Raw genomic sequence first — 26467 nt, 5'->3', positions numbered from 1 at the left:
AACCAAGCTATGTACCAGGTACACATTCCATGTTCCCAACAACTATGGTCAAGGGGGTAGAGTCACCTGACCTGTGTAAGAATAGCCCTTCTTTAGGGGCAATGAGTGGGAAATTTCTCTTAAAAGGAACTTCACGATACAACTTAGAGAAAAAAATGGCAGAGTAGGCAGCTCCAAGCTCTCATTCCGCCATAGAAACACCAAAAAAACAAGCAGAAACTATGAAAAACAACTGTCTCAGAACTTTGGAAAACAGTCAAAGGTTTACAGCAATCAAGCAGGCAATGAATGAGGAAAAAGGCAACTTCAAAACAGTGGGAAAGCTTTGTGGAGTTGTTACTTGTCCTTACCTCAAGCCTTCTCTGGCATGGCAGGAGTTGTAGCCCATGGTCAGTGTGGGACTCCGGTTCCTGGTCCAAGAGAAAACAAAGCAGACCCTATTTACAAATTATTGTGTATGTCTGTTCTAACCTGTCTGGGGGGTTATCTGAAGTACTGATGCAAGGTATATATCTCCCTTTCACCTAACTCAGACTAAGGCCAGAAAAGCAAGGGGCATTATTCAAAAACACTGGAAGCCCAACTAACAGCCCATTGACACCTGGGGCCAAAGATTAATGTTGAAATATACAATAAACTGCCTAAGTCCCAGGAGCAAAAGTTGGGGAGAATTTCTTTGGCAAATTAGGACATTCAATAGCACCTGTGTATACGTGGGAATTTACAAAGCTGTGCACATGCCCAGGGCAAGGTACATGCTCAGAAAAGAACTGAGAAGACTCCAATCTTTCACCTTGGGCCAATCCCTAGGCTCAGTGCAAGCCAGGTTAAGTGTGGAAGGAGAATCCCAGAACAAAGCCAAGGTAAAAAGATTGGGAGAGACATTTTTCATTTATATTGTTTGGTTTTGCTTTTTCTTATTTGCTTGTTGTTTTTAGCTCCCGGCATTCAAGAAATATCTGTCAACACACTAGCTGAACTTAAGCTAAGGAGCAGAGATTTCAGAGAACATACACATCAAGGAAAACAGTCTTTGCAAGAATAATTTGGAAAGTCACTAAACAAATGGACTATTACAGCCTGCAACAATAAAAAAAAAAAAAAGCAAAGGCAAACCCTGAGGAAAGAGAAGAATCTGGTTTGCAGAGCTGCAACATTCAAATGTCTGTTTTGCACACACAAAAAAATCACAAGGCATACAAAGAAACAGCAAAGTATGGCCCATTCAAAGGGACAAAAAAAATCTCCAGAAATCATCCCTGAAGAAACGCAAGCATCAAACTTACTAGACAGCTGTCTTAAATATGCTCAAAGAGATCAAGGAAAACGTGGAAAGAGAACTAAAGCAATCAAGAAAACTATACATGAACAAAGCGAGAAAATCAGTTAAAAAATAGGTCATAAAAAGAATCAAATTTTAGAGCTGGAAAGTACAATAAATGAAATGAAAAAGTCACTAAAGGGGTTCAACAGCAAATAATACAGTCTAAGCCTTTAAATTGTAGAATTTAATCCATTTATATTTGAAGTAATTAATGATAAAGAAGGAATTACTTCTGCCTTTTTGTTAGTTTCCTGTATTTCTTATGCTTTTATTCAGCAAAAGAGAAACAGACTCACAGAAACAGAAAACAAACTAGTGGTCAACAAAGGGAAGAAGGAAGCGGGGAGGGGCAAGTTAGGGGTATGGGAATAAGAGATTCAAACTACCATGTATAAAATAGATAAGCACATCTTCTTTATCCATTCATCGGATGATGGACACTTAGGTTGTTTCCATCTCCGGGCTATTGTAAATAGAGCTGCAATGAACATTTTGATACATGACTCTTTTTGAATTATGGTTTTCTCAGGGTATATGCCCAGTAGTGGGATTGCTGGGTCATATGGATAAAGAAGATGTGGCACATATATACAATGGAATATTACTCAGCCATAAAAAGAAAGGAAATTGAGCTATTTGTAATGAGGTGGATAGACCGAGAGTCTGTCATACAGAGTGAAGTAAGTCAGAAAGAGAAAGACAAATACCGTATGCTAAGACATATATATGGAATTTAAGAAAAAAAATTGTCATGAAGAACCTAGGGGTAAAACAGGAATAAAGACACAGACCTACTTGAGAATGGACTTGAGGATATGGGGAGGGGGAAGGGTAAGCTGTGACAAAGTGAGAGAGTGGCATGGACATATATACACTACCAAACGTAAGGTAGATAGCTAGTGGGAAGCAGCCGCGTAGCACAGGGATATCAGCTTGGTGCTTTGTGACCGCCTGGAGGGGTGGGATAGGGAGGGTGGGAGGGAGGGAAATGCAAGAGGGAAGGGATATGGGAACAGATGTATATGTATAACTGATTCACTTTGTTATAAAGCAGAAACTAATACACCATTGTGAAGCAATTATACTCTAATAAAGTTGTAAAAAAAATAGATAAGCAAAAAGGATATACAGCTCAGGGAATTACCATTGCCATTACCTTGTAATAACTTTTAATGGAGTATAATCTGTAAAAATACTGAATCACTATTCTATACATCTGAAACTAATATAATATTGCAAATCAACTATACTTCAGTAAAAAAAAAGAAAAGCATAAATTGGCAGAAGACATTTTTAAATATGATTATATGCTGTATTCAAGAGACAAACTTCAGATCCAAAAACTCGAATAGATTGAAAGTGAAAGAATGGGAAAAGATAGTTCATACAAATAGTAACCCAAAGAGAGCTGAGGTGGTTATACTAATATCAGACAAAATAGTCTAAGTAAAAACCATTACAAGAGACAAAGGACATTATATATTGTTAAGAGGATCAATCCATCAAGAATATATAAAAATTATAAACATATATACACCAAACAACAGAGCCCCAAAATATAAAAAGCAACATTGATAGATCTGAAGGGAGAAATAGATAGTTCTACAATAATAGTTGCAGTATTCAATACCCCACTTTCAATAATGGACAGAATAAGTAGACAGATCTATAAGGAAATAGTGAAACAACACTATAAACCAACTAGACCTAAGAAAAAAAACACATTCTTCTGAAGTGGACATGGAACATTCTCCAGCACAGAACATGTGTTAGGCTACAAAACAAGACTCAAATTTGAAAAGATTTAAATCACACGAAGTATTTTCTCTGACCACAATCAGTAGCAGAAGAAAAATGGAAAATTCACACACACATAGAACCTTAAACAGCCGGTGGGTCAAAGAAGAAATCACAATGGAATCTACAAACTATTTAGAAATGAATGAAATGAAAACACAGTATACCAAAATTTATGGGATACAGTGAAGGCAGGGCTCTGAGGGTAATTTATAGCTATAAATGCATACATTAAAAAAGAAGATCTCAAATCAAAACCTAACTTTACATCTAGAGGAACTAGAAAAAGAAGAACAAAATAAACACAAAGCTAGCATAAGGAAGAAAATGATAAATATTACAACAGAGACAAATAAAATAGAGAATTGTTAAAAAATACTAGTTCAATGAAACCAAAAGTTTGTTCTTTTAACAGAGCAACAGAAATGACAAACCATTAGTTAGACTGACAAAGAAAAAGAAAGAAGACACAAATAACAAAAATAAAAAATGAAAGTGGAGATATTACTACTGACCTTACAAAATTAAAAGGATTATAAGAGAATATTATGAGCAATCATTTGCCAAAAAGCTAGATAACTTAGATGAAACAAATTCCTGGACATACAAAATCTATCAAAACTGAATAACAAAGAAACAGAAAATCTGAATAAACCTATAAATGTAAGGAGATTGAATCAGTAATCAAAAATCTCCCAACAAAGAGCTCAACCTAATGGCTTCATGGTGAATTATACCAAACCTTTAAAGAAATAACACCAATCCTTCTCCAACTCTTCAAAAAAACTGAAGACAAGGAAACATTTCCTAACTGATTCTATGAGGCCGGCAGTGTCCTGATATTAAGCCAAAGACACTACAAGAAAGTAGAACTACAGACCAATAGCCCTTATGAACATTAATGCAAAAATCCTCAAGAAAATATTAGCAAACTGAATTTAGCAGCATATTAAAAAGATTATACACCATGACTGAATGAGATTTATTCCTGGAAGGCAAAGATGATTCAACATACAAAAATCGATCAGTGTAATACACCACATTAACAGAATAAAAAAAAAAGAATACATGATCATCTCAACTGATGCGGAAAAAGCTGAGCCCAGCCAAAACTGCTGACCCACAGAAGGAACATTTAGAAATAAACCTAAAATTTTATGATATTAAGTGAAAAAGACATATTGCCAAAGAATAGGTACAGCATTCAAGTATGGTTCAAAGCATGCAAACACCATACATTTATTGTTTACATTATACATTACCTACATGTAATAACATTATTTAAAATATTCTCAGAAATAAAACAAACCAAATACAAACAACAGAAGAGCTATACAATAATGTTTTAGCTCTTTAAAAACTACATCTGTCTGATGGTTGAAGTTGGGCGATAGAATACTGGTTACATTATACCATTCTTTCCACTTTGGGTTATATTTGAAATTTTTGATAATTAAAAAGTTGCTATACTGGGACTTCCCTGGTGGCACAGTGGTTAAGAATCCGCCTGCCAATGCAGGGGACACAGGTTCAAGCCCTGGTCCGGGAAGATCCCACATGCTGCGGAGCAACTAAGTCCGTGTGCCACAACTACTGAGCCTGTGCTCTAGAGCCCGCGACCCACAACTACTGAGCCCGTGTGCCACAACTACTGAAGCCTGTGCTCCTAGAGCCCGTGCTCTGCAACAAAAGAAGCCACCGCAATGAGAAGCCCACACACCGCAACGAAGAGTAGCCCCCGCTCACCACAACTAGAGAAAACCTGCATACAGCAACAAAAAACCCAACACAGCCAAAACAGAAAGAAAGAAAGAAAGAAAGAAATTTTTTTTAAAAAGTTACTATACCAAACAACAGTTTAAAAAAAACTTTGAGAGAATTGGGGAAATCTGATTATGGGCTGGGTATTAGACAATATTAAGAAATTTCCACTATTTCTGTTAGGTATAATAATGACATGCTGGTCATGTAAAATAAACAAACAAACAAACCTCACTGATGCATACCAAAATATTTGCAACTGAAACTACTTGATGTCTAGGATTTAAAAAAAAAGTATTCTAGAAATATAAGAAAAGGAGGTGGAGGATAGATGAAAAATAGTTGGGAAAATATTGATAAGTGTTAAAGTTGGATAAAAGGCTACATGAGTAGTCAGCATACTATATATTTACTTTAGTGTATTTTTGAAATTTTTCTAGTAAAAAGTTTTATATACCAAATTATATTATATTGTGATATACTATAATTATGGTATATTATTAAGATTTGTAAAAGCTAGAGGCAGGTACACAGTTATTCATTATATTTTCTGCTACTCTTTTCTATATGTTTGAAATATTGTTTCATTTTAGAAAGAAAATTCTACATCTTCCCCCATGTAAACTTTACCAGTCTCACAAATATCTCTGTAATACCACTCTTTAAAAGCTTATCAGAAGCCTACAAGTCCTACAAAGTAGAGTTGAAAGACTTCTACCTTAGAAATGGTTCATATGTTCCAGAAAAACCCCAAGACCTCAGAATTCATTTCCAAAGCAAAATGTACAAGATTCAGGAGGCTCCTAAAAGTGTTTTCTTTTTGTATTTCCGAAGAGCTGTCATGCCCTTTTAATACAATGCCTCCTGTATCAACCAAAGAATTCCTGTTGCTTAACATCTCTGTGGACCACCCCCCCACACACAGTGCTATGAAGTAGGGTAAGTGAAGTATGCTTCCCTTGGAGGAAAAGTGCTTGTCATAAGAAGTAATTTACCTCTTGGAGCCAAAACACACCATTTCCCTGCCAGAAGAAGACTGTCAAGTCAAAAGGTAGGATTGTGAATGAGGATGGAGGGGGAGAAGGAGATAGAATTTGCCAAGGTAATGAAGCAGGAAGGGTGCTACATTAGAAAAAGCACAGGCCTAGAGCCAGCACCACCACATATAACTGCATAGACTTGGGGAATCTGTTTCAACATCTCTACGTTTCAGAAAAGTTGGTTTATATTGATGCAACACTGGCTGCACATCTGAATTCCTGGAGAATGCCCAGACCCCTCCCCAGTCAAATATCTCTGGGATAGATCTTGGCCAAGGACCATTCTTAACACTCCTGAGGTGATTCTAATGTGCAGCCAGGTTTGTGACCCACTGGTTTAGATCTCTTAAGGTCTCTTCCACTTTTCACTCTACCTGGATATATCTGTAGGAAACTATGACAGCGGTAGTTTTTGCCTTTCTAGGATGCCTACTCAACACCTTCCTCCAGTAATAGCCACCTTCTGTTAGAGAACATGTTCCAAGTGGCTCTGTTTGGCTAATGCCTTGCTCATCTTATACTGAGCATTTTCTCGTTATTGTTATATTAAATTCGATATATGTCATTAAAGAGAATCAAGCAATGGTTATAGCTGTGCCCAATAAAAACACCAAAGTCTGAAGGGCCCACAGAATAAAGGACCCAAATAAAACATCCTGAAATCATGTTTTTTGTTTCACTTTGTTAGAATTCAGCAAGAGAGATATTCCGCAATCAAATCCCTATGATTCTATAAAGCTCTATTAATGACAATGGCCCACTCCACTAAACCCCTAAACTTTCTTCTGTTAAACATCATTTATAGAGTAAGTTTCTAAGCCCAGAAAATGTGAATCCATAGCCTACAACTCTTAACCACAAACCAGTATCATCCCAGAATAAATAGCAGGGCATGCTCTTTATTTGTCTTCTGATTAATAGATGGGTGGGGTGGTAGGGTAATAACCCTTTCAGAATCATCACTGGTGATACAAAAAATGTTAGCTATTCTCCTGAACTTAACATATTATATTTCAAATTATTGTTTTAAAAAACCATATTGCCATTTGGATACTTCTTTAATTTTTTTATCGGAGTATAGTTGATTGACAATGTTGTGTTAGTTTCAGGTGTACAGCAAAGTGACTCAGCTATATATATACACACATATATGTACACACACATATATGTACACATACATATATGTGTGTGTATATATATGTATATTCTTTTTCAGATTCTTTTCCATTATAGGTTATTAAAAGATATTGAATATAGTTCCCTGTGCTATTCGGTAGGTCCTTGTTGGTTATCTATTTTATATATAGTAGTGTGTATATGTTAATCCCAAACTCCTAATTTATCGCTCCCCCCTCTTTCCCCTTTGGTAACCATAAGTTTGTTTTCTATGTCTATGAGTCAATTTCTGTTTTCTAAATAAGTTTACTTGTATCATTTTTTTAGATTCCACACATAAGCGATATCATGATATCTGTCTTTGTCTGCCTGACTTCACTTAGCATGATAATCTCTAGGTCCATCCATGTTGCTGCAAATGGCATTATTTCATTCTTTTTATGACTGAGTAATATTCCATTGTGTGTGTGTGTGTGTGTGTTGCGTGTGTGTGTATACACACCACATCTTCTCTGGATATTCCTTTAATTTAACAAGTAAGGAAAGTTCACGTTTAAATGGCTTAAGTCAATTGTTTCTAGGCAACTTCTGTCTAAAAGGCTTAATCTATTCACTACCAATTTATCTTCCAAGTCCAAACAACTGATTGAGCAGTATTTTTACTCAGTTTCCCTCCTTCCCTCTGATCACCTGGGTAAACACTTGAGAAAAAGAGATAGGAGCTATACCAGATGCTGTATTTAGCTTCAGATTTACAATGATCCAAGATGCTAAAAACAAAAACAAAAACAAAAGCCAGCAGTATACTATTTAAGATTAAAAGTTATTTGAAAGGTACATAAAACTATGCATAACTAGATATGTTTTTACTGACTACTCACATCAGAGGAGACTTGAGGAAACTGTTACTTCAGAATTGATCTATAATAGGTGATGCTCTAGACATTTTCCCATATGTCTCCCCTTCAATTTCACTGTCATCTAATTCCTTCCATCTGCAGATTAAAACTGTAGATGAAGAAAAAAAAACAGAGAAATATGGTGAAGGGGATCAGAATGCTACCCCAAACGATGCCACTTTAGCATAAGGACTATTTTGAGCTGAAGACTATTAAGAAATAGCCGACACAGGAGGAACTCTCTGCCCTCCCCTTTTCTGCCTAAAACCAAGATATAAATTTCTGTTTGCAAAGGTACCATACATAAATCTTTATTTGTAAAGGTGTTCCCAACTCATGTACCAGAAAAAGAATGACTCATTTGCAAAACAAACTTCACTAAACAACCCTTATTTACCATACATTTCCTAGCTGCCTTGCCATAGTTTACCACCTCTACAAGCCCAAATCACCCTTTCCTTTTTTTTTCTTTTGGCCACACCACGTGGCAGGCGGGATCCCAGTTCCCTGACCAGGGATCGAACCCATGCCCCCTGCAGTGGAAGCATGGAGTCCCAACCACTGGACCACCAGGGAAGTCTCAAATCACCCTTTCCTTTGTCTAGTCACTTCTCCACAATTTGTTGCCCTCTGTTAAGATGGCATATAAGCCCCAAATTATAACCATCCCTTTGAGTTACTTATTGAGTTCCCCCACATACATGCATGTTGCATGTATAAATAAGTTCTGTGACATTTTTGTCCTATTAAACTGTCTTTTGTCAGTTTAATTTAAGGCAAACATTTCCCAAAGGGATCAGCAGAAGGCTGCGAGGAGAAAGAAGGAAAAAAGAAGCCAATGTACTTGGTCTCAAAGTTGAGGAAAGAAAATGGTGCTATCCTCAATTCCTCTCCCCTTCCTAGCCCCAAATTACCTCATCCTACCTAAAATTCTCCCATAACTTTCTAGCCAAGTTCAATGTGCCTAAATACTTTTCATTTCCTGCCTAATGCTATGAAAAGATGTTCCCTCGGGTAAAAACATGAACAAATCTCCTAATCTCTTCTTGCCTTCATCACTAAAAAGAGTATGTAAGGTTTTCCCAGGTTGGAAACTGTCCTCACAAAACAAACTCTTTTTTTAACCTTGTAAAAAACTGTAAAATCCGGGACATAAATAAGCAATGGCTTCAACCTTGAAACATAGACAATGGCATAAATTAAATCAAACTTTAAATTTAAAAATTAAATTTATTTTAAAAACTTCCCCCCACCTTTATTGAGATAAAATTGACATGTAACATTATGTAAGTTTAAGGTATACAATGTGATGATTCGATACATGTATACATTGAAAAATGTTTACCACAAAGTTAATTCACATATCCTTTACCTCAAATAATTACCATTTTGTTGTTGTTGTTATGGTGACAACATTTAAGATTTACTCTCATAGCAACTTTCAAGTATACATTACAGTATTGTTAACTACAGTCACCATGCTGTCTATTAGATTCCCAAAACTTATTCATCTTCTAAAAATTTGAAACCTTTACCAGTATCTCCCCATTTTCCCCACCCCTTATAATCATCAAACTACTATTTTTATGAATTTGACATTTCTATATTCTACATGAGTGAGATCATACAGTATCTGTCATTCCCTATCTTGCTTATTTGACTTAGCATAATTCCTTCAGGTTCATCCATGTTGTCACAAGTGGCAGGATTTCCTTCTTTTGTGCTACTGAGTTTGGTTTGCTAGTATTTTGTTGAGATTTTTTGCATCTATATTCATCAGGGATATTGGCCTTTTCTTGTAGTATCCTTAACTGGCTTTGCTATCAGGGTAATGCTGGACTGGTAAAAGGAGTTTGAGACGGTTGCCTCCTCCTCAATTTTTTAGAAGAGTCCGAAAAAGATGATACTAATCCTTCTTTAAATATTTGGTTGAATTCATCTATGAAGCCATCAGGTCCTGGGTTTTTCTTTGTTGGAAAGTTTTATTATTGATTCAATCTCCTTACTTGTTACTGGTCTGTTTAGATTTTCTATTTTTTCTTTATTCAGACTTGGTAGGTTGTAAGTTTCTGAGAATTTATCCATATCTTGTATGTTTTCAAATTTGTTAGCATATAATTGTTCATACTAGTCTCTTATTATCATTTGTATTTTTGTGGTACTGGCTGTAATGTCTCCTGTTTCATTTATAATTTTATTTGAGTCCTCTCTCTGTTTTCCTTTTTAAGTCTAGCTGAAGGTTTGTCAATTTTGTTCATTTTTTCAAGAAACCAACTCTTAGTTTCATTGAACTTTTCTGTTGTTTTTCTATTCTCTATTTCATTTATTTCTGCTCTGATCTTTGTTATCTCCTTCACTCTGCCAACTTTGGTCTTAGTTTGTTCTTCTTTTTCTAATTCTTGGAGATGTAAAGTAAGGTTGTTTATTAGAGATATTCCTCTTTTTTTAATGTAGGCATTTATTGCTATAATCTTCCCTCCTCACACCACTTCTGCTGCATCCCATAAGTTTTGGTACACTGTTTTCATTTTCTTTTGTTTCAAGATAACTTTTGATTTCCCTTTTGATTTATTCTTTGACTCATTGGTTGTTTAGGAGTATGTTGTTTAATTTCCACATATTCGTGAATTTTCCATTTTTCCTCCTCTTGTCAATTTCTAGTTTCATACCACTGTTGTCAGAAAAGACACTTGATATGATTTAAATCTTTTAAAAATTGTTAAGGCTTATTTTGTGACATAAAATATGATCTGTTCTGGAGAATGTTCTATGTGTACATGAGAAGAATGTGTATTCTTCTACTTTTGAATGAAATGTTCTGTATATGTCCGTTAGGTCAATTTGATCTAAATATAGTTCAAATCCAATGTTACCTTATTGATATTCTGTCTGGTGATCTAACCATTGTTGAAAGTAGAGTACTGACATCTCCTGCTATTATTGTTGTCATCTATTATTCCCTTCAGATCTGTTACTATTTGCTTAATATATTTAGGTGCCCCAATGTTGGATGCATATATATTTACAATTGTTTTATCCTCTTGATGAATTCAACCCTTTAAAATTATATAATAACTTTGTCTCTTGTCACAGTTTTAGACTTAAAGTCTATTTCATGTGATATAAGTATAGGTACATTTGCTGTCTTTTGGTTTCCATTTGCATGGAATATCTTTTTCCAACAATTCACTTCTAATCTGTGTGTGGACTTGAAGCTGAAGTGAATCTCTTGTAGGCAGCATACACCTGAGCCTTGTTTTTTTAACCCATTCAGTCACTGTATGTCTTTTGACTGGAGAATTGAATCCGTTTACATTTAAAGTAATTATTAATAAGTAAGAACTTACTATTGTCATATTGTTAATTGTTTTCTGACTGTTTTGCAGTTCCTTTCTTCCTTTCTTTCTGTATTCCTCTGTGAAATGATGATTTTCCATAGTGGTCTACTTTGATTCCCTTCTCTTTATCTTGTGTGTATCTACTACAGGTTTTTGTTTCATGGTTACCGAGAGGCTTACTTGAAACATCTTACAAATAAAGCAGTCAATTTTAAGCTGATTTCAACTTCATTCTGATTGCATATAAAAACTCTACCCTTTTACTCCCCTTCCCGTGTTTTAAGATGTAACAATTTATATCTTCTTATATTGTGTGTCCATTATGAAATTACTGTAGCTATAGCTTTTTTTTTTTTTTTTTTTTTGGCGGTACGCGGGCCTCTCACTGTTGTGGCCTCTCCTGTTGCGGAGCACAAGCTCCGGACGTGCAGGCTCAGTGGCCATGGCTCACGGGCCCAGCCACTCCACGGCATGTGGGATCTTCCCGGACCGGGGCACGAACCCGTGTCCCCTGCATTGGCAGGCGGACTCTCAACCACTGTGCCACCAGGGAAGCCCTAGCTATTTTTTTAAACATATTTATTTGAGGATAATTGCTTGGAGATATATGTATAGCTGATTCACTTTGTTATAAAGCAGAAGCTATAGCTATTTTTAATACTCCTGTCCTTTAACATTTATACTAGGGTTAAGTGCTTAACACATAACCATATTACAGTATTAGAGTATTCTAAATTTGACTGTACATGTACATTTACCAGTGTGTTGCATATTTTTTTATGTTTTCATGTTACTAATTAGTATCCTTCATTTTAGCTTGAAGAACTCCTTTCAGCATTTCTCGTAAGGCAAGTCTAGTGATTTCAGGGTGATGACCTACCTCAAATTTGAGGGTGATGAACTCTCTCAAATTTTCTTTTTCCTTTAGGCCACGCTGCGTAGCATGTGGGATCTTAGTTCCCCAATCAGGGATCGAACCCATGGCCCTTGCATTGGGAGCACGGAGTCTTAATCACTGGACCTCCAGGGAAGTCACTCCTTCAGCTTTTGTTTGTTTGGGAAAGTCTTTATCTCACCTTGATTTCTGAAGGACAATTTTACTGGTTAAATATTCTTGATTTGGCAGATTTTTTTCTTTCAGCACTTTCAATATATCATCTCACTCTCTCCTGGCCTGCAAGGTTTTTGCTGAGAAATCTGCTGATTGCCTTATAAGGGTTGCCTTGAATGAGAGAATTTTTTTTCTCTTATTGCCTTTAAAGTTCTCTACTTTTATTTTAGACAGTTGAATTATAATATGACTTGCAGAAGATTGTTTTGAACTGAAATTTGAAGGTGACCAATTAACTTCATAAACTTGGATGTCTGAATCTCTCCAGGTTTGGGAAGTTCTCAACCATTATTTCCTTAAATAAACTTTCTGACCCCTTTTCCCTCTCTTCTCCTTCTGGGACTCCAGTGACACATAGATTATTTTTCTTAAAGGTATGTCTAAGTCCCACAGGCTTTCTTCATTCCTTTTCGTTCTTTTTTCTCTTTGCTCCTCTGACTGTATTATTTTAAATGATCTTTCTTCAAGTGCACTGATTCTTCTTTCTGTGTGGTCCAGTCTGCTATTTAAGCTCTCTGAATTCAAAGAGGCCACCAGAAAACTACTAGAGCTAATCAATGAATTTGGTAAAGTTGCAGGATACAAAATTAATGCACCGAAATCTCTTGCATCCCTATACTCTAATGGTGACAAAACTGAAAGAGAAATTAAAGAAACACTCCCATTTACCACTGCAACAAAAAGAATAAAATACCTAGGAATAAACCTACCTAAGGAGAGAAAAGACCTGTATGCAGAAAACTATAAGACACTGATGAAAGAAATTAAAGATGATACAAACAGATGGAGAGATATACCATGTTCTTGGATTGGAAGAATCAACATTATGAAAATGACTCTACTACCCAAAGCAATCTACAGATTCAAGGCAATCCCTATCAAACTACCACTGGCATTTTTCACAGAACTGGAACAAAAAATTTCACAATTTGTATGGAAACATAGAAGACCCCAAATAGCCAAAGCAATCTTGAGAAAGAAAAATGGAGCTGGAGGAAGCAAGCTCCAGACTATACTACAAAGCTACAGTAATCAAGACAGTATGGTACTGGCAGAATAACAGAAATATTGATCAATGGAACAGGATAGAAAGCCCAGAGATAAACCCATGCACATATGGTCACCTTACCTTTAATAAAGGAGGCAAGAATATACAATGGAGAAAAGACAGCCTCTTCAATAAGTGGTGCTGGGAAAAACGGACAGCTACATGTAAAAGAATGAAATTAGAACACTCCCTAACACCATACACAAAAATAAACTCAAAATGCATTAGAGACCTAAATGTAAGGCCAGACACTATAAAACTCTTAGAGGAAAACATAGGCAGAACACTCTATGACATACATCACAGCAAGATCCTTTTTGACCCACCTCCTAGAGAAATGGAAATAAAAACAAAAATAAACAAATGGGACCTAATGAAACTTCAAAGCTTTTGCACAGCAAAGGAAACCATAAACAAGACAAAAAGACAACCCTCAGAATGGGAGAAAATATTTTCAAACGAAGCAACTGACCAAGGATTAATCTCCAAAGTATACAGGCAGCTCATGCAGCTCAATATCAAAAAAACAAACAACCCAATCCAAAAATGGGCAGAAGACCTAAATAGACATTTCTCCAAAGAAGATATACTGATTGCCAAAAAACACATGAAAGGATGCTCAACATCATTAATCATTAGAAAAATGCAAATCAAAGCTACAATGCGATATCATCTCACACCGGTCAGAATGGCCATCATCAAAAAGTCTACAAACAATAAATGCTGGAGAGGGTGTGGAGAAAAGGGAACACTCCTGCACTGTTGGTGGGAATGTAAACTGATACAGCCACTATGGAGAACGTATGGAGGTTCCTTAAAAAACTAAAAATATAACTACCATACAACCCAGCAACCCCACTACTGGGCATATTCCCTGAGAAAAGCATAATTCAAAGAGAGTCATGTACCACAATGTTCACTGCAGCTCTATTTACAATAGCCAGGACATGGAGGCAACCTAAGTGTCCATCAACAGATGAATGGATAAAGAAGATGTGGCACATATATACAATGGAATATTACTCAGCCATAAAAAGAAACGAAATTGAGTTATTTGTAGTGAGGTGGATGGACCTAGAGTCTGTCATACAGAGTGAAGTAAGTCAGAAAGAGAAAAACAAATACCGTATGCTAACACATATATATGGAATTTTTTTTTAAATCATCTGAAGAACCTAGGGGCAGGACAGAAGTAAAGATACAGATCTAGAGAATGGACTTGAGGACACGGGAAAGGGGAAGGGTAAGCTGAGACGAAGTGAGAGAGAGGCATGGACATATATACATCACCAAATGTAAAGTAGATAGCTAGTGGGAAGCAGCCACATAGCACAGGGAGATCATCTCGGTGCTTTGTGTCCCCCTAGAGGGGTGGGATAGGGAAGGTGGGAGGGAGACGCAAGAGAGAAGAGATATGGGGATATACTAACACACCACTGTAAAGGAATTATACTTCAATAAAGATGTTAATATATATATCTATATATATAAGAAACTTACATTAAAACATACACATTTATATAACACTAAAATCCAAATACATTCAGGATAATCTAACAGTCCTTCATAAATACCAAGGAATCCTGTAGGAATATGTAGGAATCCGAATCAAACAGGAGGTAACTAAGAAAATATCTCAGGGTAAGTAAGCTTTGAGGCAGGTTTTGAAGGAAGACGTTACAAATTGGAACCAAGTTAGGATGGTGAGTTTAGGGCTGTTAAAAAGATGCTTTCAAATGAGAGAAACAATGTACCTATAGAAGGGCTAGTCATGACATGGCCTGGGTTATGATCCTTAAATCCCTTTTGGAAATGCATGATCATAAACTACAGAACATATTTGGAGTTTTGACTTCCTGTTCTTATCCTGAAGAATAATATAGTTATAGTGTAATACTGTGTCACGGACCGATTTTGCAAGGGTTAGTACCAAGTCTTACTGGTATTTATATTCCTAGCAGGTGAAATAATGACTAGCACATGGTAACCCCTCAAAAAATGCTTATAGGTGTTTGTTAACTAATAATGAATGAAGTAACTAACTAATTACCTAATCAAACAGGTATCTAGAAACTGTCTTGAACTTTATATATGTCCTCTGTATTGCTTAAATTAAAACCATATATTTGAGGATATCAGAGAACTTCTGAAGCAGACAGCAGTCCTCAGCTGTAGCCCAGTAGGCAAGGAACACCCAGAATTTCTCCTCCTGATCATCAGTGAGCAAAACGTTAGGTGAGTCAGGGACCACTGGAGCAGATGATGACATTCAAATCACAGCCCAGCTCTAAGCAAGCAGCAGTTGCTAAGAGTTCCTGGCTGACCTGAGCAAGTCCACCCAGCCCATGAAGCCAAGGGCAGCCCTGGTCAAAACCTGCCAGACATTAGTCCCATATGTCTGCCTCATGCTACTTGGAGCACTCCACTCACCCCACTGGGAAGTGTACTTGGACCCTTACTTCCAGGCCCAGAGAACAATCCTGCTCAGATTCCTCGTATCTTGGCTCCTTAGGGCTAGACTCTTGGTGACTGCCAACATGATCATTAACTGGCCTCTTACTTAATCCATGCTATTGGGGTAGTAGGAAAAAGTTTTAACGGACACCTACTATCTTTTTTACCTATCCACTTTCCCTAACATGTACATTTAAACAGTTCTCTCTGCTCTAGGTACTGCAAAGAAAAGAAGTGTCAGAGACAAGAAGAGCTACCAAAATATTCAGCCTCTTTGGGGATAGTAATCCTGCTCCTGAGAATTTATAAAAGGGAAATATTCCAACGGGAAAAAAAGCTATCAGTAGATTTTCATTGAAGTATTATACATAATAGTAAAGATTTATAAATAATCTAAAAGTTACACAGTATGAAAATGATTTTGTAATTTATGATACATCAGCTCAGTATAGTACTCTAAGTTACAATAATTATGAAGATTGTCTAAGAAATGGAAACATACATAGAAGAGTGATAATTCAAAAGCAGAATTCAAAACTGTAAGTATGCTCTGATTGCCATCTGTTACAGTAATATAACTATAGATAAAGAATGGAAAAGAACATCAGACAAAACGACATTTGATGCTTTAGCAATGTAGGACTATGAGTATTTTTTAATTCAGAGGATCACCTAATATTACTAAAACTGAATAGTCAACAATGTGTGATCCCTAAATGTAAGGCCAGAAACTATAAAACTCTTAGAGGAAAACATAGGCAGAACACTCTATGACATAAATCACAGCAAGATCCTTTTTGACCCACCTCCTAGAGAAATGGAAATAAAAACAAAAATAAACAAATGGGACCTAATGAAACTTCAAAGCTTTTGCACAGCAAAGGAAACCATAAACAAGACCATAAGACAACCCTCAGAATGGGAGAAACTATTTGCAAATGAAGCAACTGATAAAGGATTAATCTCCAAAATCTTGAGACTGCCATTTTGAAATTCATTTTCATATCAAAATCCCTAGAGGTCAAGAACTATTTTTTAATCATTTCATTCATTCAATTTTTAATCCTCTGTATAATCCAACACAGTGTCTCATACACATTAAATGCTCCATAAATATTGTTGAAACAAGAGAAGGAATAGTTCCCCACCCCACTCCACAAAAGAATTTGCAACAAAGCTGTGGAAAACAACCACATTAAATGAATGAATCTAAAGGCTTTGTCCGGGTTAGATTCTTCCAGAAGTAGACCCTGAGACAAGGATTCACACACAAGTTAGTTTACTTTGGAGATGATCCCAGGAAGCTCTGGTAAGGGTGACAGCAAGTAAGCCAGGGAAAGGAAAGAAGCCAGAAAAGGATTCATTACAGAGCAGGTTACTGCTGTGGGCAACTGAGACTCAATCCCGCTGGGGACCTCTGAGAGACTGTAGAACACATCTCAGAGTTATCCTCAGCAAAGGGTGAGGAAGCAGCAGAATTTATCCACCAACTTCTCATCTATCATTTGCTGACGACTGCTTCTGGGGCATTCACTTGCCCTAAACGTGGGCTGAGCATAATCTCACCAGAAAAACCCCATAGGGAGGAAGTTAACAAGTAGCAAGTGTTCCTAGTGAGAAGCCAATATTTGTGTTTACATGAATCAGCGGCGTGTGTTGAGGGGCTATGTGACAGAGGTGCTGTCAGTGTCTGCCAAAGGGACTATATGATAAATGCCAACAGGCAGCTCAGAGAGATCTTCCAGCTGCAGAGGAAGTAGAACTAATCCTTAAAGGAGCAGCAGGATGTGAATGGAAGTCACAGTCCCCATGAAAGAAGGCTCCTGGGACAAGTGAATTTATCAGCATCACACCTAGCCCTTGATGAGTGCTCAGAAAATGTTAGTTTTTATCTTTCCCCCAGCCAAGAATATGGAGAGTCTTGAAATTGCTGTTCTATGAGTGTCCTAATGCTCTAAATGGCAGAATGGAGAAGGCATGGCATGAGTCAAGTCCTAGGGCTGGGTATGTGCAAGGGGTGCTCAATGGATGAGAAGAAAACAAGGTTAGTTGGAGCAAGTCTCTTCATGGCACCATTATTATCAATTCCAGTGAAACGGAGGAGAGGAAGAAACTATGGCAAGCAGGAGGAATGGAGATTTGGGGGTCAACTGCGACCTCAAATCAAACACCATCAGAAACGTTTAGAGAGATTTGTATTAAACTATCTTGGGTGAATTGTGGTCCACTTACATGTGAAGAAACAATGACCCTTGCCCACCAAGGACAGAGAACAAAGAGGAGACATGGGTAGTAGTGGTAAGAGGTGACAACATGATACTTAGTCTTTCCTGCTGAGAAGCTTGTGAAGTGTCCCTACCCTCACCCACTCACATTTGAACCAACAGTCAGAAGGGGCTTGGCAGCCAGTACCAGCGCCATCTTCTCTAAAGCTTTGACAACCCAGCAACCAACGTGAGGATTGGCTCTGCAAGGAGACCCAAATCATGGTCACTTCACAGTCATCAGATCCCTGTTGCCTTCACAGCAATCCCAGGGTTTGTGTTGGGCGGGGAGAGAGGGGATGCAGGGTGCAGTGAGTCAGGATTCTAGGGAAAAATACTGAGTGAGGAAGCTGTGACGGCCTTCTTAATAACTAGCTTGCTGAGCTGGAACTGGAAATCAGAGCCCTCTGGTTACAGACGCAGGATTTCACATACCCCTGAAAACAGCTGTTCCATGCACTTTTTTCTGAGTGTGTCTGTTTGTGTGTGTACGTGCGCATGCTCAAAGATCAATGCAAAAAAAAATACCCATACATTAAAAAAAAAAGATCAATGCAAAGGTTTCAGGGACTCGGAAGAGTGTATTATTTTCTCCCTAATTCTAATTCTTCATGACTCCTGATAATTTTCACTTGAGATATAGTGAAAAGAGCCTTGGACATATCATCAGGCTGTGCTCAAACCCTGTTTCAGCTGTGCTACTCCATTCCAGCTGTATCACTCCAGGCAAGTTCATCAGTTCTTCACCTGTCAAATAGTGTTATCACAAGGCTTAATGATAAGTATTAACCTGGTCCCCACCGTGTGGCAGGCATTGCTCTAGTTGCTCATTCCAGATTCACCACAACCCTGTTGGGTAGGTGCTAATATTACTACCCTTTATACATATGAAGAAATGAGGCACAGAGAGGGCACACAACTTGCTCAGGGTCACACAGCCAATAAGTAGCAGGTGTAAGGCTTGAGCCCAGGCAACCTGGCTCCAGGGCCTGCCCTTTGAACCACCATGCTCTATCACTTCTCAGGAGGTGAAAATGCCTGCCTGGTGAAAATGGAGCTGGGACTCAATACTTTACATTCACATTTTACACTCTGAAAGGTTACAGGGTACAGTAAGAGGACTTGGGCTTTGGAGTCAGACTAATCTGAATGCCATTTAATTGCTGTGTGATCTTGGGAAAATACATCATCTCTTTGAGCCTCAGTTTCCCAAAAGTGAAGCTGAAATCATAATCCCTATGTCAGAGGGCTGCTGGGATATGTGAATTTACCTGCACCACACCTGGCATTTGATGGGTGCTCAGAAAAACGTTGGTTTTAATCCTCTCCCTAATCAGGTACATGTAGAGCCTTGAAATTGTTCCTCTATGAGTGTACTAACACTCTAAGCCTTTCTCCCCTCTAACAACCCAAAGGGACAAACAAACAGGACAAGTAAAAGCCATCAGGCATAGTACCTCTGGTTCTCTCTGAAAATTTCCTGGAATTTTTCCTGATGGGAGGAAAATGAGAAATAGGAAAGATGTTTAGGGAGGCCCCTATCCCCAAATGTAATAAATGACACCAAATAAGACAGACTGGGCAGCCAGAGCAATAGGCATCTTGTTCATATAATCAGCTGGTATTCTGCCAAATGCCCCTTTCTCTGACTAAACCTATTGCACAGTATATTTAACCTCTGAAAGACTATGAAATGCTGTATTATGATAGAGAATTTTTAAAAATTTTATCTCAAATCCCAAATGCTCTAAGACAAATCCACTTCCTTCTTTCATCTTAGGGTTAATAAAATCGTTATTCAAACTCTGGAAAGGCACATTTCCTCTCCTTGCCCCCTGCCTCTACCAAGACAATTTTACCAACTAATATATACTGTAAAGAGTGAGCCTGTTGTAGCACTGCATCCAGAAAAGCTTTTCATTAAATGATATTCTTGAGAGCACAGCATCTTGCCATAAAGGAAATAACTCCCAAGATCTTTCATAATCTCTATTAGAATGTAAATCATAAGACCAAATTTGCACTGACACAAATATCCTACAGGTTAAGTTGCTTACACCCTGCTACAAATTGTTATAAAACCCAGATCAAATTTGTCAGTTTAAGATTCTACAACTTAAGAGAAATTAATGGGCAATATTTTCAGTCTCCCTGGAACTCCCAAAGCTATATCTGATGCAACTATAAAAAAATCCATGGAATTAATTTCACCCTCAAAAATCAAAGCAGCTGCATTAGTAATTGACTTAATAAATTTCAAAACCATCTCAATTGTGCCTACAAATCCAGCACAGATTGAGATCAAACCTGAGACACAATTCAATTTTCCAAACTATGTACCAAATGTTGATGGAGAGTGAAACTGTTGACCCACATATACCTATCAGATTAGGTATCATCATCATCATCATCATCACACTGTCCTCTGTATCAGAAGTTGACACCTACTGACCCACTTTTAGTAGGCTGTGATCTTGAGATGTTTTGTTTGTTAGAGTAGTGAACTTGTTCTAGACATCTCCACTCAATTCCAATTCTGATCAACATTTTCAAGGACACTACCTAGGGTTAAGTGAGCAGTCTAAGGCCAAGAAGTAACCAACTGTTTCACCAGGGAATCAAACCCATGACCATGACCCCATAAGTATCGAAGCAGTCATAGCGAATCATGCAGAAATCAGCAGCGCAACTACTATAGAGTTCCTCAAGTATAACCTAAGGACGCTGAAGAAAGGTGGGTGAAAGATGTACTACTTTACCATTATCTTTTCATAGCTGTGATTGGAACCATGTACTTAACTACAGGCTATTCAAAAATTACAGGACAATGGATGATCTCTGAATTTATTGAGGGATTTAAAGTTATGGCCTGATAGAATGAAAATCACACACTTGCCTTAGGAAATAGAGTGCTTGTCCACCTCAAGTAAAGAAGAGCATATATTATCCAACTCTGATGAGAACAGGTTTCAGTACATGCTCATTATGCTATGGTGGGTGTATCAGTTTTCTAGGGCTGCTGTAACAAATTACCACTAACTTGGTGGCTTAAAACAACAGAAATTTATTCTCTAATAGTTCTAAAGGCCAGGAGCCTGAAATCAGGGTGTCAGAGGAGCCATGCTTCCTATGAAGGCTCTAGAGAAGAATTCTTCCTTGCCTCTTCCTAGCTTCTGGTGGCTCTTGGCAATGCTTGGAGTTCCTTGGGTTGCAGCTATATCACTCCAACCTGTGCCTCCATTTTCACATGGCCTTCTTCTCTTTGTGTGTGTGTGTGTGACCACTCCTCATCTTATAAGGACACCAGTCACTGGATTTAAGGCCCACCTGAATTCAGTATGGCCCCATCTTAACTAGTTACATCTGCAAAAGGCCTATTTCCAAATAAGGTCACATTCTGAAGTTATAACATAGACATGTATTTTTGGAGGACACTATCCAACCCACTATAGTGGGCATTCTCAATTTGCCAAAGTCACTGCTCTTAGCAGATTGATTTCCTACATGGCTTCTTGGTTCTATTTATGGATAGGAGACTATAAACCGTTTTCCTTCCAGGTCTCCAAACTCCAGTATAATTTGATAGTCTACAAACAATGCCCAGTTCAAAATAATGTATCAAACATGTATGTAGGGCTTCCCTGGTGGTGCAGTGGTTGGGAGTCCGCCTGCCGATGCGGGGGAAACAGGTTCGTGCCCCGGTCTGGGAGGATCCCACGTGCTGTGGAGCGGCTGGGCCCGTGAGCCATGGCCACTGAGCCTGCGCGTCCGGAGCCTGTGCTCCACAACGGGAGAGGCCACAACAGTGAGAGACCCGCGCACCGCAAAAAAAAAAAAAAAAAAAACAAAAAAAAAACAAAACATGTATGTAGTTTTTACCTTTTTATTTTCCAAGACATCTAGCTCTAGATAAGACTTAAAACTGACATAGCAATCAGCAAAAATGAAAGCAGCACTTTAAAACTATGATTCTTTTTAAAAATTCTGGCCAAACATTAAGTATTGATATTTCACAATAGCCAAAGAGGAAGATAATTCTAATGTTCAGCCAAATTGATAACAACTCTAGAGCAGTGGTTTTCCAAGTGTGATCCCCAGACCATCAGCATCGGCATCAGCTGGGAGCTCCTTAGATGCAGAAGTTCAGTGCCCATCCCAGACCCACTGAATCAGAATTCTCATTCTAACATTTTTCTTCAGATGATGCATATGCTCTGTTCTAAAATTCTGATGCCAAAAGTAAAAGGAAGCCTAACCCTCCCATATAATTCCATACTTTCTGGCAGGAATGGGTATTTGTTTTGCTGAGGGTTGATAGGGACTGTTACACACACACACACACACACACACACACACACACACACAGGTCCTCTGCCTTCCCACAGAGTGTCAGCAGCTTTCCAAATGAACAAGCTGTTTCCATGACATCAAACCCTTGATTCGAAGCAGATATACCAACCATCCAGGAGTGTGGTAGCACAATGCACCGTTTCGTATGTATTTCATTTGTGTTCTTGGTCTCAAACATCTCTTCCTTCAAAAAGAAATCCTTGTGAAAAAAACCCTAATATTTACAGCAACACTTTAATTGACAAATGTGTCACCCTTTTTTCTCCTGTAAGTAGGGCACTCTGAAGGATTCTGTGTTAAATCTCTTGTCATAGTTAATCAATCTGGGATAATAATGTGAATGACCAGTAAATTAATTATACTACTATAGGTATATGTTCTCCCCCTCTAGTGAATGTTTTCCTTTTCCCCACTGCAGTCCAGGCCATTTTATTCTTGATATAGTCTTAAAGTCAATTTCTTCTTTGCTGTGAACATGCTTTTTTTCTCTTACTTCTCTGAACAAATGATGGAAAAATCCTCCCTTTTGCAGCATCTGTACTTAACAATATCCTGACTTGAGAGAGACAAACCCGAGAATGTGACTACAAGAAATTCATTTGCATTAACAGCAACCTGAAAAGATAGTGGATCAAATCCTAGCCTCTCCCTAAAAATCCTCCCTTAAATGTTTATCTCCACAGTTTTTCTAAATTAATTTACCCAATCAACAAATTTAAAGGAGAAATCACATCACGTTTAATGCCAACCAGTTTAAAAATAGTCAAGTCTGTTCGGCAGGGAACAGACCAAATTCAAAAGTGCAGAAAGGAACCAAGTGTAAAGAGGGCGATTAAATAAGCACATACTCAATAAAGCTCGAAGCCCTAGAACTGCAGGCTCAGATGCAAATCGGCTTCGCTGTGGAAGGTTCAGGCAGGAGCTGTTAGGAATTCTTCACAGCATTTTCTAGCCCATGACACCTACCAGGCTTACGCCCACCTGCTCACACAAGTAAAATGCAAGAAGAAGAAAGCGCTTCTGGAATGCATAATTCCCAAATGCTTCAGGCAAGCAGATGTCTGAATGTGAGGGGTTCAGACCATTCCTCGCTCCTGTGCTCCCGGGATTCAGTCATTCAATCCCACGGCTGCAGGGTATGAATCACTGCTATAAATCACCTTCGATTTCCAAATATGTAAGGAGAGTTTAGGGGAAAAAAACAAGGTGACGTTCTCTTCACAACCTTCAAGAACTGGCTGTGTGACAAGAGCCAGCGCCAGGGGAACCCAGCCATCGGAAGGAAGAGACAGCCCAGAAAATCCCTTTGAGACAGACGGAGGGATAACAGGAAACAAGAGAAAGAAGCCGGGAGTGAAGCAGGGACTGACAAAACAGAGCGGAGCCTAGAGCTTAACCAGCTGCATCTCTAGCATTTAAATTTCTCAAGGAGGCAAATGGGCTGCATTTTCTACACAGGTGTTGCAGCCGCCCTTCCATCCTACCTCTCTGGGGAGATGTGGCCTGCGTCCATTTTGATCACTTTAGCACTGAGCACAATGACAGACACATAGTAGGAGCTCTATGTATATTTGTTGCTATATTCGTTGATTAAATGGCTGATTAATTAATGAGACAAAAAGGTTCTCAACAAAGTTTATCAAATACTATTTCTGGATAATTACCATTATAAAATGATACCTGTGTTCTTCTGGGGAGTGTGGAGAAGGATGTGTTTCCCTAGACAAAATAAAATCCTATTGAAATATAAGAAAAATTTTAAATCTCATGAAGGGAAATGAAACATATGCAAGACATTCAGTCAGGATTGTTTTTGAGTTTGTCTAATGATTTATCCTGCACTGATAGCCTAGCTGAGCAGAAAAGCTAGGCCAGAATTCCTGAATTTTTATCTAAGTCCCTGCCTACCACTTTGCTCTGTATTCCACAGTAACTTTCACTTTTTCCTGGTTCCTCAGATTCAAGCACACCATGGAAGCCGATAGTGGTGATGAGTACATTTCCCTGGATGGATACACCAAGCAGGTTTATGAACCAACGTGTAGCAGCAATTACCAAGCATTTGAAAAAGATACTAGAATATACGCAAGAGTCTGGGAAAGAGGCATGTTTTTAGCACAACCACACACAGGAGAAATTTAAGAGGGAGTAAATCTTGGCAATGGGAAAGGTCTGATTGTCTTGCAGATGCTCTACTGTGTGAGAGATCTTAATAGCTATTACACCATCCCCACTCCCAGCTCCAGCCCCAGGCCCCCCCAGCAGCCAGTGACAGAACAGACGGACCCAAACACCGCACAGCCCACACAGTGGATGGAGAAGAAGAAGCAGGACCCGGTACGGGGGAGGTGGATGCCCAACGCTCCTTCCAGCGCTAAAATTCTATTGGCACCTGGATTGCCCAGGCCACGACAGCCTTTAGACAAAAAGGTGGACCGTAATAAAGTGTCGTGGCTCTCCCAATCCCTCTTTAATGCCTTCCCAAAGTCGGAATGTTTCTAAGGGGCGCCCCACGTGGGCTCTGCATTTGTCTTTCCTGCTACTCTCCCTAGGGGAACTCAGTCATGGGTGCCCCCGGAGCTCATGCCTTAGGCCCTTCTGCCCACTGCAATTCGGACAAAGAGGTCAGGTTCTCCACCTGAGGGCCTCCTCTCAGCCTATGAGACGGGCAGGTGGGAATACCAAGCAAATACCCGGGGAGTAATTCCCAGCTGGTAATGATTGAACCGGAAGCTAAAACCCCAAGCTTCCTTGCCCCTTGGATAGGATAACTCTGAGGCATGTTTTTTTTTTCTTTTCCTGCGGTACGCGGGCCTCTCACTGTTGTGGCCTCTCCCGTTGGGGAGCACAGGCTCCGGACGCGCAGGCTCAGCGGCCGTGGCTCACGGGCCCAGCCGCTCCGCAGCATGTGGGATCTTCCCGGACCGGGGCACGAACCCGCGTCCCCTGCATCGGCAGGCGGACTCTCAACCACTGCGCCACCAGGGAAGCCCAGCATGTTTTATATTCTCTCTCAAAGGCCCCAGTAAGGTTGAGCTTCATTTAGCCACACTGGTGACCTGCTCACTGGTGTGCCCTTTACTGGAATGTTACCAAATACGCTTTTGGCATTTTGTAACATAGGCTGCATTTTCAAGCAAGGAAACAACTGCTTTTGTTTCCATGCAGACAAGTACTGTGACAGTACAATGTCCTCTGAAAGGGCGAGTGTGGCAGATATGTCAGAGCCCACTTCTAGCACCTCAGGCCTTACCCTTGTCGTGAACTCCTGGCCCGCTGCTGACTGCCGCACCTGCAGTTCTCTGCCTAAAGAACCGTCCTGGCTGTCAGAGCCCAGCAGCGAATCGGTGCCCCCAGGAGCAGCCCTCAACCAGCGACCGAATGAGAGAGCTCTGAAGCACTTCTTCTATACTGGCTCCCAGTGTTCCCAGTAGACTTATACTCCAGTTATCCATGGTACTAACTTGCTTGCTAACACACCCTTCCCGTCCTTAACTCATTTCTCCTGCCAGTGCTTCCTGGGATCATCTTCCAAATTAACTACTTGTACTGGAATCTTCGCCTCAGAATCTACTTCTAGGAGAAGATAGCCTAAGATAGGGAAGAGACACAAATCCAAATGTCTGGAATCCTAAATAACAAATAAGCAAAGGACATGAACCCTTAAGTCCCTCAATTCTGTCTCCTAAAAAGTTTGATATGAAGGCAAAATGAAGCCCTTGGGATTCAAAGGCCTCAGGCTTACTGACCAAAACTTTAAATCTAAAGGAATATTTCTGAATCCAATACTAGATTGCCAAAGATCCTCATCTACCCTGGCCCTTCAGCATTTTCTCTTCTGTCTGTTCCACAGAATTTGATGGGCTTCCTAAGGGAACATTGCCTCATCTATCTTATAAAAGCTTCAAGTAGTACTTAACATACACTTACAAAATATTAAATCATTGCAGCCATTTTTTCTTCAC

General features: G+C 38.9%; 1 protein-coding gene across 1 annotated transcript in view; it reads right to left on the bottom strand.

The window, feature by feature from the left end:
- LOC308608555 (uncharacterized protein) overlaps positions 1-26467 on the bottom strand; it is a 934308-nt gene that overhangs the window by 790160 nt on the left and 117681 nt on the right. Inside the window, exon 5 of the mRNA XM_081221773.1 lies at positions 351-410. Coding sequence (XP_081077899.1) covers positions 351-388 — 38 coding nt within the window. The 5' untranslated portion in view covers positions 389-410. The remainder of the gene's footprint in view (positions 1-350; positions 411-26467) is intronic.

Source organism: Mesoplodon bidens (genome assembly GCF_964165515.1).
Source record: "Mesoplodon bidens genome assembly, chromosome: X".
In the NCBI taxonomy this organism is placed as follows: Eukaryota; Metazoa; Chordata; class Mammalia; order Artiodactyla; family Ziphiidae; genus Mesoplodon; species Mesoplodon bidens.
This window is presented reverse-complemented; position numbering and strand designations above follow the sequence as displayed.